The sequence below is a fragment of the Ochotona curzoniae genome, unplaced genomic scaffold (genome assembly GCF_017591425.1).
Source record: "Ochotona curzoniae isolate NIBS_2020 unplaced genomic scaffold, NIBS_Ocur_1.0 contig_64, whole genome shotgun sequence".
Lineage (NCBI taxonomy): Eukaryota > Metazoa > Chordata > Mammalia > Lagomorpha > Ochotonidae > Ochotona > Ochotona curzoniae.
In genome coordinates this window covers 34162279-34178119 of record NW_024466502.1, presented here as the reverse complement: position 1 = coordinate 34178119, position 15841 = coordinate 34162279, and the positions used below count along the sequence as shown (strand labels likewise).

The 15841-nt window shown below is 39.1% G+C and overlaps 1 protein-coding gene across 4 annotated transcripts in view; it reads right to left on the bottom strand.

Annotated features, from left to right (window-relative positions):
• Positions 1-15841, bottom strand: part of DIAPH3 (diaphanous related formin 3) — a 449656-nt gene that overhangs the window by 368394 nt on the left and 65421 nt on the right. For 3 of the 4 annotated variants that reach the window (XM_040991319.1, XM_040991320.1, XM_040991322.1), the window contains one exon: positions 9663-9767. The exons of the other annotated variant lie outside the window; for it this stretch is intronic. In XM_040991319.1, the coding sequence (XP_040847253.1) occupies positions 9663-9767 (105 nt within the window). The remainder of the gene's footprint in view (positions 1-9662; positions 9768-15841) is intronic. 4 annotated transcript variants of the gene reach the window in all.

The following is a 15841-nucleotide window of genomic DNA, read 5'->3' as shown; positions in this document are numbered from 1 at the left end:
CCTATTAATGTGCACCCTGAGAGGTAGCAGGTGACGACTCAATTTACACCCCACTCACCTGCATGGCAAACCTGGATTAAACTCCAGCTTGACACAGGGCTTAAACCTGGCCATGTGTTGGCTGTTGTGCACAACTCAGGAATGACTCAGGCATGCACTGTCTGCTTTTCAAATAAAATGAACTTAACAAGAAAAGATCCCAGTATATATTGACTGCTTTCAGAGGAAAAAAATACACAACTCTAAATAGAGGCTTTTAATTTGGGGCAGGATGGTGGAGGGTTTTCTGAAATTTGTTTCACTAAATGGAAAAGTATCCTTATGATTAAGTTGCACTTTTAAAAAATGTTTTCTGTTTTATTTCAGTAAAGGTTTGAACAGTTCAGAAACCCTATCCTAGCTGCAATACAAACTTGAAAGCAGTCAAAATTTAAGATATGGAACTCAACACCTCAATAGAGTCTACGGACAGATCTCTAATTCATTTAATCTACCTAGAAGGCCTTCTGATAATGAAGGGATCTGAAAATAATCGAGTTGCCTTGGTAGTAAAAAGCTATACCTGGGCCCGGCGCGGTGGCGCAAGTGGTTAAAGGTCCTCGCCTTGCACGCCCGGGATCCCATATGGGCGCCGGTTCTAATCCCGGCAGCCCCGCTTCCCTTCCAGCTCCCTGCTTGTGGCCTGGGAAAGCAGTCGAGGACGGCCCAAAGCTTTGGGAACCTGCATCCGCGTGGAGACCCGGAAGCGGCTCCTGGCTTCGGATCGGCATAGTATCGGCCCGTTGCGCTCACTTGGGGAGTGAATCATGGGACGGAAGATCTTCCTCTCTGTCTCTCCTCTCTGTATATCCGCCTTTCCAATGAAAAAATAATAAAAATAAATCTTTAAAAAAAAAAAAGCTATACCAATCATATTCATTAATTTGATGGTTAGAGGGGAACTGTTACATCACATCACACCAGTTAGGAAATGACAATAAATCAGGACACCTTGAAATTAGGAACAAATGCTTTTGAGATAAAGATGAGTCATCCATCAATGACTTTAAGTATGCACAGAGTTTATTCCATTTAGGAATAACAATTGCCATGATCTCTCTTAAGTTCAAAGTTAATGCCACTAGGTAGGGAAGTCCATCTCTTCAATGAAGCTTTCACGCCGGGAGGATTCTAGTTGCTAACAACTATTCTATGGGGACTTTTCTCAGAGCAGGTTTTTTGTTACAGGACTTAAGCCTCCCCTTTGAAAATTCCTGCAAGTCACCAAGTGACAACGAACTGAATAGCTATATTTGTATGTCACTCAGTTTTAAGTTATGTGTGTATGTATGTATGTACGTATGTCTGTATACACACATAAACTACTTTATATATAAACTAGCATTGAGGATATATATATGCCGTGAAGATAGAGTGGCAACACAACACTTCTGTTTACTGTGCATCAAGCTTAGCGTTTCAATTCTATCAGCTTCTAGCCTTCATAACATTACTGTGAGACACAATGTTTATCAGTCTGGCTTGTAACTGGAATCACCAAAAGATTTTGACTCAATAATAATGTCAGAGTTCCTTCCACAGAAACCGCATTCAGTGGTAAATGATCAGAGATGGACATCAAGGTATGTGGATTCCTTAAATAACTCGTAATGGATATAAAGATTCAAAATCACTCTTAGCTACTTTTTCTTCATTCCATCAATTATTTTTCCTATTGGCTCATTGAAAAATCAATCACATACAGTCTGCATTTTTAATTTTGCTTTTTCCTTCAGAAACATTTTCAAAAGGTTCGTTCCAAGTAGGTATCTTCACAGTACTTTCATATCTATCATAATCACATGTACCCTTCTAGTAGGTACTTTCAAAATTATTAACCTACAAAGTGATTGTAACAAAATGTCTCAGACTTAAAGCAATCCAATGACTAAGAAGCAATCCAATGATGGCAATGGGGCACAGGTTAAGTGGCCACCTATGACACCAGTGTCCCATTTTGCAGTGCAGGTTCCAAAACTGGCTGCTCTGCTTCCAATCCCTGCTAGCATGTGAGGGCAAAGGAAATGACCCAAGAGCTTGGGTCTTACCCATGTGAGACACCCAGATGAAGTTTCTGGTTCCTGACTTTGGGCCAGCCAAACCCAGGTTATTTTGAAGTGAAACATTAGATGGAAGACACATTTTTCTCTGTCCCTCCCTCCATTTCAAAAAAGTTTTTTTTAAATAAAACGGTTAAAGAAAATCAGAATAATCCTTGAGTAATTCAGTCTCAAAAGCAGATGGCAAACAAATTCGGCCCCTGGGAAATTTTTTTTTAAATGCTATAATACAAGGAAGTGGCTTAACAACTTACATGATTTTTAAATGTATATACAATTCTAAGGAACCTACTTAATTTCTTCCTTTAAAAAGGAAGTGGTGGCTAATAGAAAAAAATGTTCAGTCTCCCTAGCTGTCAGGGGAATATAAATCAAAACCACACTGATATTCCACCTTACTCCAGTGAGGTTGGCCTACATTCAAAACTCCACTAACACCTGCTGGTGGGAGTGCAGGCTAATACAACCAATATGGAAGTCAGAAAGTCACAAGAGTACTAAAAGAACTGAAAATGCCCCTGTTGTATGATCCAGCTATCCCACTGCTGGGATTATATACAAAGGAAATGAAAATCTACAAGTGAGAAAGCAATCTATGCAGCTTTGAACATAGGATTACAATCTACAATAGCAAAAACACGGAAACAGTCCAGATGCCTGTCCAAAGAAGAGTGGACAATGAAACTGATGCGCCATGAAGTACTACTCACCCATTAAGAATAAAATTCTACCATTTGCAACCAAATGGTTACAAAGAGACCATTATGCTCAGTAAAATGCCAATCCCAAAAAGACAAATATGTCCATTGTGATATAAGGCAACCTTCATGCAAAATACAAAATAAACAGCCCTTTGAATGTGTTTTTGCTACATCTCGTAGGTCTTGATTTGTTGTTTTTATTTTCATTTCCTCAACATAGCTTTTATCCCCTTATTAAATTCTTTACTGACTCATAGTGAGGTACTATGATACTCATTGTAGTATCATTTTCTTCAAACATTTTTTTCATTTTTTCAGTGACACATTGGTCATTGAGTAGCATGTTACTTAACTTCATGTTGTATTCATGTTCTTCATGTTCTATTACTCTCCCTGTTGTTCAGTTTTATGGCTTTTCATTTAAAGGGATGCATAGCAACTATAAGAGACTATCAGATCCCAATGTGAAAATACAATGCAGTATGCATTTCTCCTTCCAAATCAAAGATGGATTCCCAATAAAATTGTTATTTGGATCTTGACAATAGGATGCTGGATTCTTTGCCTTTGTCCTATATCTACAATGTCAGAAAACCCTTGAATAGCAGAATAATTGACTTATGTCTGTTTAAGCAAGACCATGTCATTGTAATATAGGGGAAATCATTGAGGGGAAGAAATTTTGGGGGGGAGTAAGGAAAATCCCAGAGCCTATAGAACTGTGTCATAAAGTAAAATTAGAACTGTGTCATAAAGTAAAATTAAAAAAAAAAAAAAGAAATGATAGTCGGTTTTTTCACTATTACCTCCTACATAAAACACCACCACAAAGCAGCAGTAATAGGGAATAGTACCTGCCATTGGTACTGGCCAGAAAAGGAAGCTGGATGAATGGGAGCTCCTGAAAGAGTATTTCAGCTATGCATAAATAAAACTTATCTCATGCAGGCACAAATGGAAATTAAAGTGCCAAGAGAGATCATTAGGAAATACTCAACAAGAAACTGGTCTGTTGCCCTGAGGCTCTGTAATATTTTTGTCAGCAAGAAAACCTAAAAACCAATAGGCAAAAACCACAGCAAAGGTACTATATCATAAGATGCTTCTATAATCAATGATTCATTTCTACTCAGTACATTTCATCAACTCTAACGTGAAAGGGAAGCCAAAAAATCATCCACGCAAATTTTAACTATCAAGAATGTCTAAAACTTTGTTTCCTAAGTTTCTAGGTGTTAAAATACAAATCTCTGTAATAAACAGGACAAAAAGAACAAGTTGACCTGTCTAAAACTGTCTTCCAAACTCAACTTTTGAAACCAAACTCTCAGAATAGAAAGGTATGAAAAAATCAGACTAAGAAACACATTAAAACTGAAACATTTTAAGTACTATATTATAGATTCATTCAAACAGAAATATACATATACCCAACACACATGAGAAGCTATAATTCCCACTTAATGAGCCAAATTTAGACTCACTGATGTTACTCATGTAAACACTTACTAGGAGCTGTTGTGGCATAGTGTGTTAGGCTGCTGCCTGCTGTGTGAACTATAACGCCACAGGAGCACCAGTTCAAGTCCTGGCCACTCCAATTCCAATCCAGTTTCTGGATAATGCACCTAGGAAAGCAAAAGATGACTCAACCTCCTGGTTCCCTAACACCATCATGCAAAACATGGATGAAGCTTCAGACTTCAGCCTGGGCAGCCTTGACTATTGCAGCCACTTAAATGAATCAAGAGATAGAAGATTCCTGTCCCTCCCTAACTCTGCCCTTCAAATAAATCAGTCTTTTTAAAACAGACACACACACACACACACACACACACTCTCTCTCTCTCTCTCTCTCTCTCTCTCTCTCTCTCGTCAGGGCTATGACTCTGCATCACTTATCAGAATTTAAGTTCTAACTGCTCGGATTCCAATCTGGCTCCCTGCTAACACATGAGCAAGGTAGTAGCTAATGGTTAAAGTATCGCAGCTCCTGTCTCCCATTTGGGCGACGCAGAAAGATTTTTTGGCTCCTGGCTTCAGTGTGACACAGCCCTCAGCTTCTTTGGCCACCTAAGTGAAGGAGCAGCAGATGAGTTTTGCTTTCTCCATTTCTATGCCTCTTAAATGATAAATCTTTAAAATTGAAAAAGAAACATCTTTCGTTGGCCTTTCTTAGTGCCCTTTAGTGGTATTTTCTGTAACACTTTATACCTAATTTATTTTTATAAAACAAATCCAAAGAACTACAGCAATACTTAAAGCATTCAAAGATAACCTTTTCAAACTTTTCCCACTGCCTTAGAAACCAGATCCATTAAAAACAAAGTGTCAGAGGTAACTAGTAAACACCAAAATTATAAAAGAAGCTCTTGGACAAAAGTCAACAAGAAAAAAAAGACAAAGAAAGAACAGACATTCTAATTAAAATCTCAGCAGGGTCCAGCATGATGGCTCATTGGCTGAATCCTCTCTTTGCAAGTGCTGGGATCCCATAAGGGAACCAGTGTCCCAGCTGCTCCACTTCTCATCCAGTACCCTGCTTATGGCCTAGGAAGCAGTAGAGGATGGCCCAAAGACTTGGACCCTGAACTTACATGGTAGACCCAGAAGTTCCTGCCTCCTGGCTTTGCATCAGTTCAGTTCCAGCTGTTATGGTAACTTGAGAAATGAACAAGCAAACCAAAGATCTTTCTGTATATCTTTTCTGTGTATCTTTCTCTCCAATAAAAATACACAAATAGTGGTCCTAAGGTTTAAAATCTTGAACAATACTCAAAACTAATTGACTGGTTGGGATTGGCTGAGGGGAGGCGGCAATGCCTGTTTGATGTTCTGGATTTTTTGGTTTTTTTTTTTAGAAAAAAGATTTCTGCATATTACACAAAACGATGTTAAATAGGCAGCTATTACTCACTGAAAATAGACTTAAAGTAAAAATCATAGAACACTGGCACAACTTCTGTTTTTTGCTTAATGGAGTGTGCCACAACAGTGGTCCCCAAAAAAGGCTTTGAGGATGTGTCTTTAAGAATGTCTTCTAGAAATAATCTAAATTTGATTCCACATAGGCAAAAATTTATGAAGATGATATATACTGGGTCACTCACGGGAGCAAAGCACAATGTTAAAGCAGCTTCAATACAAATATATGATCTTCACAAAAGAGCCTAAAGACAAAGCCCCATTCGTGAGGGCAGTGGCTCTATGACATCACATTTAGCCCTCAGAGTCTCTCAGAAACATGTCCCATGTCAAAAAGAAAAAAAAGGCAGCTGCCACTCTGCTTCCTTTACGGAGCGAAGGGGACCCTTCTCAGAAGCCTCTCACCACATCGGCCCACCAAATTGTTCTGGAACAACTTAGATCACATCCGTACGCCCAAGAACATTAGGAAAATATGATTGTCATTTTAAGCCTCTAAATGTGACCCTGGCTTAATCAAATTTTAGTAGTCCTTCCTAGCTGCAGAAATTCACCTTCGCTACTCAGATACCCAGGAAACTCAGATTTACTCAAGTCCTAGAAACAGCATAGTCTGACTGCAGTATTTTTGTTTCCTTTAGGAAAAAAAAAAAAAAAAAAAGGTGTGGTGCAGGAGCAGGCACAGCATCTTAGTGGCTAAATCCTCGTTTTCTAACTGCGGAAGATCCCATTTGCGTGCCGGTTCGTGTGCCAGGTGCTCTATTTCCCTTCCAGTTCCCGATTGTGGCCTAGGAAAGCAGTAGAGACTTGGGACCCTGCACCCTCATGTGGGAGACCCGGAACAAGCTCCTGGCTTCAGATCAGCTCAGCTCTGGCTGTTGCAGCCACCTGTGGAGTAAACCAGCAGATGAAAGATCTTCCTCTCTATCTCCTCCTCTCCAAATCTTACTTTCCAAGAGCAACAACAACAATAAAATAGAATAAATCTTTAAAAAAAAACTTAAGTACAAGGATAGTTCAGTAGGTTAATGTAAATATGGGATTAAAAGACAGTGTACATTTTCCACTAATATTTTCAAAGACTTAGTGATACCTTAAGACAAATTCTGAGGCTTAATACTCCTAACGCATATTTAAGTCATCAGTTGTTGGAATAAGCACCTCTTTCCAAAAATAGCATTAACTCTTACTACAAAATTTCAAAGCAAATTCTAAGGCTGAAACCCCAACAGCAGCATGTATGACGGAAATTCCAGTCCCTGCTAAAGAACAAGCTACCCATGAATTTTTATTCTGATCTCCTCCGAGTCACTATCTCATTAGCCATTAATGTAAATAAAGCAGTATGACACTCCATACCCTACAGTGAACGGAATGTGTTTCTGCTTCCAGAGTAAGAATAATCACCGGTCAGCTCTAACTTGCTAGAATGTTAACCACGTGCCAAATCATTCAGAGGCCTCCTAGGAAAAGCCATGATCCTCCACACACTAATTAAATGAGTCAATGCCGTAATCACGCTTTAGATAACTAATCTATTTCAATCCTGATCATTTAATTACCTAATACTGGTAAATAAATTCCAACCTTAGTCCAAAATAATTAGAGGATTAAGGTTTAAAATCACTGAATGTGTTCTGAAACAGATCTATTACAAAGTTCAAAAAGGGGTTGTTCCTCTCTTGTCTATTATCTCCAATTAAAATGCACTACTATGCAACTTTTTAAAAACTGGTTCCAACTGATATATCCCTCATAATTAGCTTCAATAAATTTAACCTTATTAGATTTAAAATTCTCCTGAAAGGGCAGTCCTCTCTGACCACATAAAAGTTACATGACCATTGCTCACCTGGCAAAGTTTAACTACCTCACACTGCACCTGTTACATTCATGTGTCCATGCTGCTCCACAGGAAACAGCAGCCAACTATCTTAGCGCTGCATCTCCAGTGCCTAGAACATGGTCCAACAGATACTTAACAAACGTGTTCTCAACCAAAAATCAGAAAAGGGGACTAACAGTTCATTTTAATCTGATGTACTATTCAGAAAAGAAACTACCAGAAAGACAGCCACAGGTCACAAAATGTTACATTCTAATGATGAAATAGACATTTTACTTCTGATAAGCCTATGATTTAGGAATTCCCATTTTATGGATGAGTAGATAGGGAATGAAAAAGCTAAAGTAGGATGCTTCTGGTTAGAAGGCAATTAAGCAGATTCGAAACTCCAGAGCTCTGCCTGCTCTTAAACCCCTAGTGTTAATTTCCAACTGATATTATGCAACAAAAGCAACTGGTACCAGTATCACAACATATGAGGCACAGCCCATCCAGCCAAGAGCTGAGAGAGGCACAAGCACTTCTGGTTGCTTCTGAACTGAAGCTTAAGCTGCTAAGACATCACTTGATTCTTCCAACAGAAATGATGTAACACAGGGGGATTCCAGAGTGGAGCAGGTGGACAAGAGGAGACTTGTATTCCAACCCTGGAGACCCCCGGATCCTCACTAAGGACTATCAGTATGGGCCCCAAGGACTACATCCCAACTGCCAAGGAGACCACGGGGAATTGGAGTGCCTTCGGAGGCTAAGTACTCTGAGGTCATCCGCTCCCACTTGAATCTCCCACATGGGATAGAAGTAGTCCAAATCCCTCATCACAGAGCCTAATGTCACCAGAAAAACAGCCAGGAGCCCTGAGCGGTCTACAGAAACAGAAGAACAATCAACTCCCTCCGAGACCAGGGAGAGGAGCTTTCTCGGGTCCTTGCTTAGTTCCAGTACTGGATCCCCCACACTCTCGCAATGACCATCAGGGTCACCCTAGAGCCCTCCCCCGCAAAACAAACAAAAAATTAAAATAGAGGACAAGGAAAGCTTAGAACTAGACAGGAAATGATCAGTAGGAACTCACACAAACTTTACTAGGTAGGACACGAAAATAAACTACTCCTAACTAGGGTATGGAGGATCTCTCTGCACACTCCTCCCAACAGTGTTCTATGCCTCAACAGGTGTCACATGCCTTGCTAAAGGTATAAACCAGTTTAGACTATCCTAAAATCTGCCAAGTTCAGTAAAAATTATGCTTCAACACAATAAACTAAAAACTTAAAAAAAAAAAAAGCTGTAACAGTCACCAACTGGCCCCAAAGAATTAAAGTAGATACAAAGTTTTGGCTTCCTAGCCACAGGTTAAAGTATTCAATAAAAACTGGTGTGTTAAAGTATTTTTCCTAATCTAACCCTATTCCAAATGCATCCAAGGTGATTTCTCTAATGTCTTGCTCATGGCTTCTCCCCTGGCTTACGTCCTAATATTTGTATCCAAACCATTTATCTTCTACTTGAATGACTACTCAAGCTCATTTGTTTTTCATGAAACAAACAGTCATGATTTCTTAGACATCTCATCATCATTTCTATCCACACAGTTCACATTTTCCTGGATTCTGGTAAATCCTAAACGCTCCTTTCAAGGTCTATGTTGACAATTCATTACAGAATCATTTTATCCACAGGGAAACTTATCAGAAATATGCCTGGAAGCTTGTATTTTGTATCCTCTTTTAGCTGGATAAAGTAAAATCAGCCTGATTTTCTAAAATACAAATACCATCCACTTTTATAAATGCCATTAGAAACCAATAACCACCTTAATTCACTAAGAAAGGTGCCTGAGTGAAGTGTTGTTTTAAACCGTGTTTCTAACCCATGTGAATGAGTTGAAAATTAAAAACTCTTTGAAATTGTAACGTAGAAAATATTTTAGAGTACAAATTTATCAGAACACTTGTGCTTTTAATTATATATTCCAAAGCCCTCTTATTACCGTTGCCCACAAACTTAATCAGTTCTCTAGACACACTCATTGTTTCCCACACTGCAGCATGTTCTGGGAGCATCTTTCAACTTGACAGTTTCACTTACTGTCTTCGAAGCGGTATTAATGTACTGCATCACCATTTCTTTTTTGATACTGAAGTCCTTTTCCCGCAATGGTGCCTTTTTATCTTCATTTAAATTCATATCTTCCTGGAAAACACAATTAAAATGCCTCATTTTAGAATCTAAGTAGAGCAGCAATTCTACATGCACTATCACTGGGGGAAGAGGGGAATCAGTAATTTGTGACTAAGGCAGCATTAATTGTTTTGGAAAGATTTACGTGTAGTTCTGCCTGGAGAAAGAGAAAGTGCCAGAGAGATGGAAGCATTCTAGATCATTATAGAAGGTAAAAAATACTCACCAGAAAAACTTTTACAATTCAATGGGTTAGTAAAATTTTATTCACATCACTACAGATAATTAGATAGTTTCAGATTTCTGCCTTTGGAACAGTCATTAGGATTCATATTACACATACTTTGTTTAACAACAGCTGCACCTGAAGCTATGTTGCAACATTTTTAAAAAGTTGCTCCAGGTACCATGAAAATTACAAAGTAAATAAACCACCAATTCCCAGAAACTCCTAACTACAAGTATGTACTTCCATAATTACCTGCCACTGAGACTGTCGAAAGGCAATAATAGTCCAGAGTTTCATCTGTTCCAACCCTTACAAAAACAGTAACTAGTTCAAATACTGAATATCCTAAATTATAAAAGTGACATTCAGAAGAGTCAGGTGACACCTAAAATCTAACAGTTCAACAACACCAATCAGCATGAGGATTTAATGAAGATCTAATTTCTACTAAAAGGACAGGCCAGGTATATGCATATCAACATAGAACTCACTATCAATGATGGGGATTCTGAGGCTGTTTTGACAAGGAAAAAGGTAGTTGGATCTAAGAAACAGCCGAATGGGCATAGCTCAGATGCATTTCCTCCTCATCTAGCACTGCATGGCCCATGAGATGGTACCCATATGGGTATATGTACCTCAACTAATTCGAACAAGTCCCTAGAAATCAGGACTTTGGATCACTAAAGTACAGCAAGGTAAGTTTCATTCAAGTGTCCTACACCCATTCAATACCACAGTTTATGCTTTTAGCTGACTCAACTTTTCATCTGCCGAACCCTTCAAAGCACTTGCAAGTCAAAACTCCTTTCATTTCACCTTAACAGAAGTATTTTTAAGATCTTAGAAACTGATCCACTTCATATACCAATGAAAGTAATTGGTGCCATAGTCAATGTTTTATGTGAACTGCTGCTTTTACTGCATCTTGCTCCTCTATGAGTGGTAGTCAGTAAGCCTTGACACTACCTATGAAGTGTTTTTGGAAATTTCAGGGGGCCATTGTCACCAGGACTGAGGTAAAGCTACCAGTTATTTACAAGGGTAAGGACATTCAAAGAATTCTGCATTTATTACACAATAAAAAATTGTCCTGTGCCATGCAAGAGTCACATGTTTTGAATCAAAGAATCATTATCTAAGCCTACACCCTAATTCAGCACAAGTAGATAATAAAACCTTTCTAAAATGGGGGAGAATGATGCAATGTGTATTACGAAGTACTGTACGTAGATTGCAATTCTTAACTAAAATAAACTTAACTTTTAGTGTCATTCTCACATACTTTGAGGAATATATGTATTTGCTACATATTAAATAATTCGTATGGTATAGGGCAATACAAGCTGCATTTAAGACTTCAACTATACTGTGCATTACCGTGACACTAAGCTTTTTCTAAGCTTTACCAGTATCTGTGATGCCAGTCCTGAAATTCATGTGTCCCAGGGCAATACTATGTCTAGTGTTTATATCCCCACAGCACTACACCAGCATCAATTTGTGCCATAGGTTTTGTACTCAGTGGTGTAAGCAGGGATTCAGAATGTGACTTATTATACCTTCTCGAGTAATTCTAATTTCTGCTACTGAAACATTGCATTATGGTAGAGTACAAACAACTACTTGGTTGAGTTTTTAAATTATGAAGCCAAGCAATTCATACTAATATTTCTTGTAAAGGATTTCATTGGAAATAAACCAGGTGCAGAAAAACAAACATCCCATGTTCTCATTCAAATGTGGAAGTTAGAGAAATAGTTCAGAAGTCAGCAAGGAAAGGGGGAGAGGCGAGTGAATGAAATTTGGTTTGTTGGTGTCGGCACTGTGGTTCAACAGGCTCATCTTCCACCCTTTGCTGCTAGCATCCTATATGGACTCCAGTTCATTTCCCAGCTGCTCCAATTCTGTTCCATCTCTCTGCTAAAAGCCTGGGGAAGTAGTGGAGAATGGCTCAGGTTCTAGGGATCCTGCACCCTCACTGGAGACTCAAAATCACCTCCAGGTTCCAGATCAGCTCAGCTCTGCCTTGTTAAATATTGAGGGAATGAACTAACCTCTGTATAGATCTGCCTTTCAAATAAAAATAAATTTTTTTAAAAGAAAAAAGAAACAAAGAGGCTGTTTAGGGACAGGTGGTGTAGCACAATGGGTTAAGACAGCTTAGAGGCATGCATCTCGTTCTGGAGTTCCCGATTCAAATCCCAGCTACTCCATACTTCCAGCAACCATGCCTGGAAAGCAGTAGAGGATACCTCAAGTACTACAGTCCCTGTCCCCATCTAGGACACCCGTATAGAATAGAGTGTCAAAGTTCTTCTCTGATCCGAGGCGTCCTTTTCCTACCCTTGGGAACCAAATTCCCAGTTCTCCTGCCATCAGACTCCACAATTTTTAATACCACAACCTACCCTACTGCAGATTTGACATCTTTGACCATGGAAATCATTTATCCTATTTACTCTTATTCTCAGGCCTGCAAACTGGAAGTAGGCTACCCCAAATCTTCCCTGAACGCCAGCTTGCCATTAATCTGTTATAGAATTTAGCTTACATTACTAGGTAAACCAACTTCTTCATAACCCCCTACCACACATCTGTCTGCCTACATCCTGTGGGATCTGCCTCCCAGGAGACTCCTAACTAGTACAATGGTATAGTTAGAACTCAGGAAAATTGCTTTCCTGGAGCCAAAGTCACCTGTTCTAAATGTGCCGTTCACCTTCCTGATGAGTGATGCTAGCGTGAAAACAAAGAAACAGGAAAAAAAATGATACCAGAAAGATCTGAATCAAGTCCACAATACCCCAACTCTGAGGGATACCAGTTAAGTTCATGATGTCATCCACAGGCCATCATTCTACTATGTTCAGGAGGAAATGGCATTGGATAGAATAAGAAAAGTTCTGCCTATCACAAAGGGGGAAGGAAATAAGAAAAACATTTTTTTTAAAAAAAAGTAAGCAAGCTAAAATATTGCTTTAGAACAGATTCTGAATTATCTTTGGGGAACCAGGTTAAAGGACGAACTCCCATGAGATAGTGGTACTTAACCTCTAGGTGTCCTTGGGAAAAGCACCGGGAGCTATTTCCTGGAAATCGCATATCTATATTTTATGTTACAACTCCAGAGGGAATAAGCATCTTCCAAAGAATTCTAAGAAACTGGAGCTGAGCAAGATTAAAGAGGATGTATTGTGAGCAACTCAATTTTCAAGTTTCATGACTTATATTTACTAAAATTATAATTCTGTAACACCATCATTCTTAGGCCAGGTTCCCTGAAGGCAGGTGCAGGTACATGATGATGAAGATGCTCTCCTGGGGTGGTACGTACACAGAATAGCTGAACAGAGTCCATCCTCAATACTCTAAGATCAACTGACAGAGTCCAACTTCTGCTGAGAGCAAATCTCTGGAGATTGGGATACTTGGGAACCACCAGGGACCAAAGCTTCTTAGCTGCTTGTCAGCTTTACTGACCTAGTGAAGGGGCTCAGAGTGACAGCAACAACACCCACTAACTGTATCTGAAAACAACTTACGTTAGTACTTCTCATTAACAGAACTGAATACAGAAAGCCACAAAGATGGCCTAAACAAGAACTACACATCGTAATTCACTGATTAGTCTTCCATTCAAACTTGGGGTAATAGAGGAGATGTCCTGAACTAAGAATAAAGTGGACTCAAGCTGCAGACTTCAGCAGCCACTGTACAGCATTTTGCTACAAAATCAATTTATTAAATGGCTATTACAAATAAAACACTGAACAAAGAACACATGTAAGACATCCATATGACCCTTTCCAAGCAATTTGAAGTTAATATTTCATTGGATATTTGAGACGAGTATCTTTCTAAATGGAAAAGTTTTGCTAGCTGCTATTTAGCTGAATGTATCACAAAAAGGAAGAGTATCATGGCACAGCGCATTAATCCACAACTTGAAAAACTGCAATCTAAATCAGAATGTCAGCTATTTCGTATCTGATCCAGACCACTGCCACTGTGCTTCAGAATACATAATGGCCCATGTACAAGAGCCTCTAACACTCAATATGGCAGATTAGAATTCCTGATCGCAACTCTGGCCCAAGTATTGTGGACATTTGAAGAGTAAACCAGTGTATTGAAGATATCTGCTGCCAAGATTCAAACTAACACACAAAATCTAAAGCTCAGAGTCGGAAGAACATTGCTGTTACTAAAGTTCTATTAATACATAAGGCAACATATACAAATGAATTCTCATGTTATATCCTCATTCATTATAGTACTGTTGTTCTCTACCTTTGTGTATGTGTGTGAGACATAATTTTGTGAGGATAAACTGATTTGCAACATCAAAAATTCTGGTTAAGTGACTCCATTTTATTGTGCCAATTTCACTAGCTCTAGAGATAGATATTAAAAACAGCAGGTTTCATGCTGCTAAAGATTTCAAACTGCAATATGTATGAACAGAGCTATGCCATCTTAAAAGACCAGAGTTACAAAGACCAACCTCACGTGGTTTAATAAACTCCAAAAGCAGGTAAGATGTCAATAGGAAATAAAAGTCAAGCTAGAAGAACCACCAATGCTGAAAGCTGAAGTTGTCATCAATATAACTGTATTGAATTAGAAGTGCGAATTCATCTACCATATGAGCGAGCTATCCCACGCCTGAGTATATAGCCAAAGGAAATGAAATCTGCATGAGAAAACCACCTGCAATCCTATTTTCATCTCGGCACAATTCACAATAGTGATGACATGGAAACAACCCAGTTGTCCATCAACAAATGAACAGAAAGCAACTGTGGTACACCCACCCTGTACAATACTACACAGCCATTAAAAGGAATGAAATCCTACCATTTGCAACCAAATGATCACCTAGAGACCATTATGCTTAGTAAATTATACCAATCCCAAAAAGACAAATATATATTCCAAGACGGTCTTCATGCAAAGAACAAAACACACAGATAAACATAGAGGAACTATACAATGGAGACTAGCACCTTTACTAGTAAGTAAAGATATACTGCAGTACATGTTTCTGCTCCCAAATAAAATTAGGACTCCCACTGAAACATTGAAATTTATCTTTACCGTAGGATACTAGATTTTCCACCTTTGTCTATACCTATGTCGTCATGATACACCTATATGGTGGAAAGTTAAGTGTGGAACTGTTGCAAAGGGATTGTACTACTGGGTAATTTCAGGAAAAAATGACAGGAAGGGAAAACAGGGAGGGAGAAAGAGGAGGGAGGAATCCCTGTATCTACAAAGCCATACCATGCAAAATAAAAGGTATTTAAAGGGTGAGGAATTCAGACAGGGAGGGAAAGGTGACACGGAGAGGCATTTACTTTCTGTCCTTTCAGTCTGCAGGAACAGAGAAAGAGCGCATATCAGATGGTGAACCGTCCTTGACATGAGCTCTTATGGGTTCAAAATGTGTTACAAACTAAGACCCCAGGTCATGAATGAGGTCATTTCATTGACAGGCAGGCAGATAGAGTTACATGGGGAAGGGCCAGGTGGGGTATTTGGGAATGAGGATGAGGCTAAGCTAGCTAAATATTGATCCCACCTGAAAGGCAGTAGCAAAGTGTGTCTGGCAAGAGCTAGTGGCTGCTTCTATAATGGTCCCTCTAACTGCAGCCCCACTTAGCAGAAGGGACAGGAGGGGAGGCAGAGTTTGCTGTTCACGTTGAACCCTTCAGAGCACTCATCCCTTGTTTTTAAGGGCAGAGCTCTCAAAATTTGTAAACGATGGTTCATCTACTTTCCCCCTAAATCCTCGATGCTTCCCACCCTGATCAACTATTTACACATGAAAAATAAGATATTTTTAAAAATC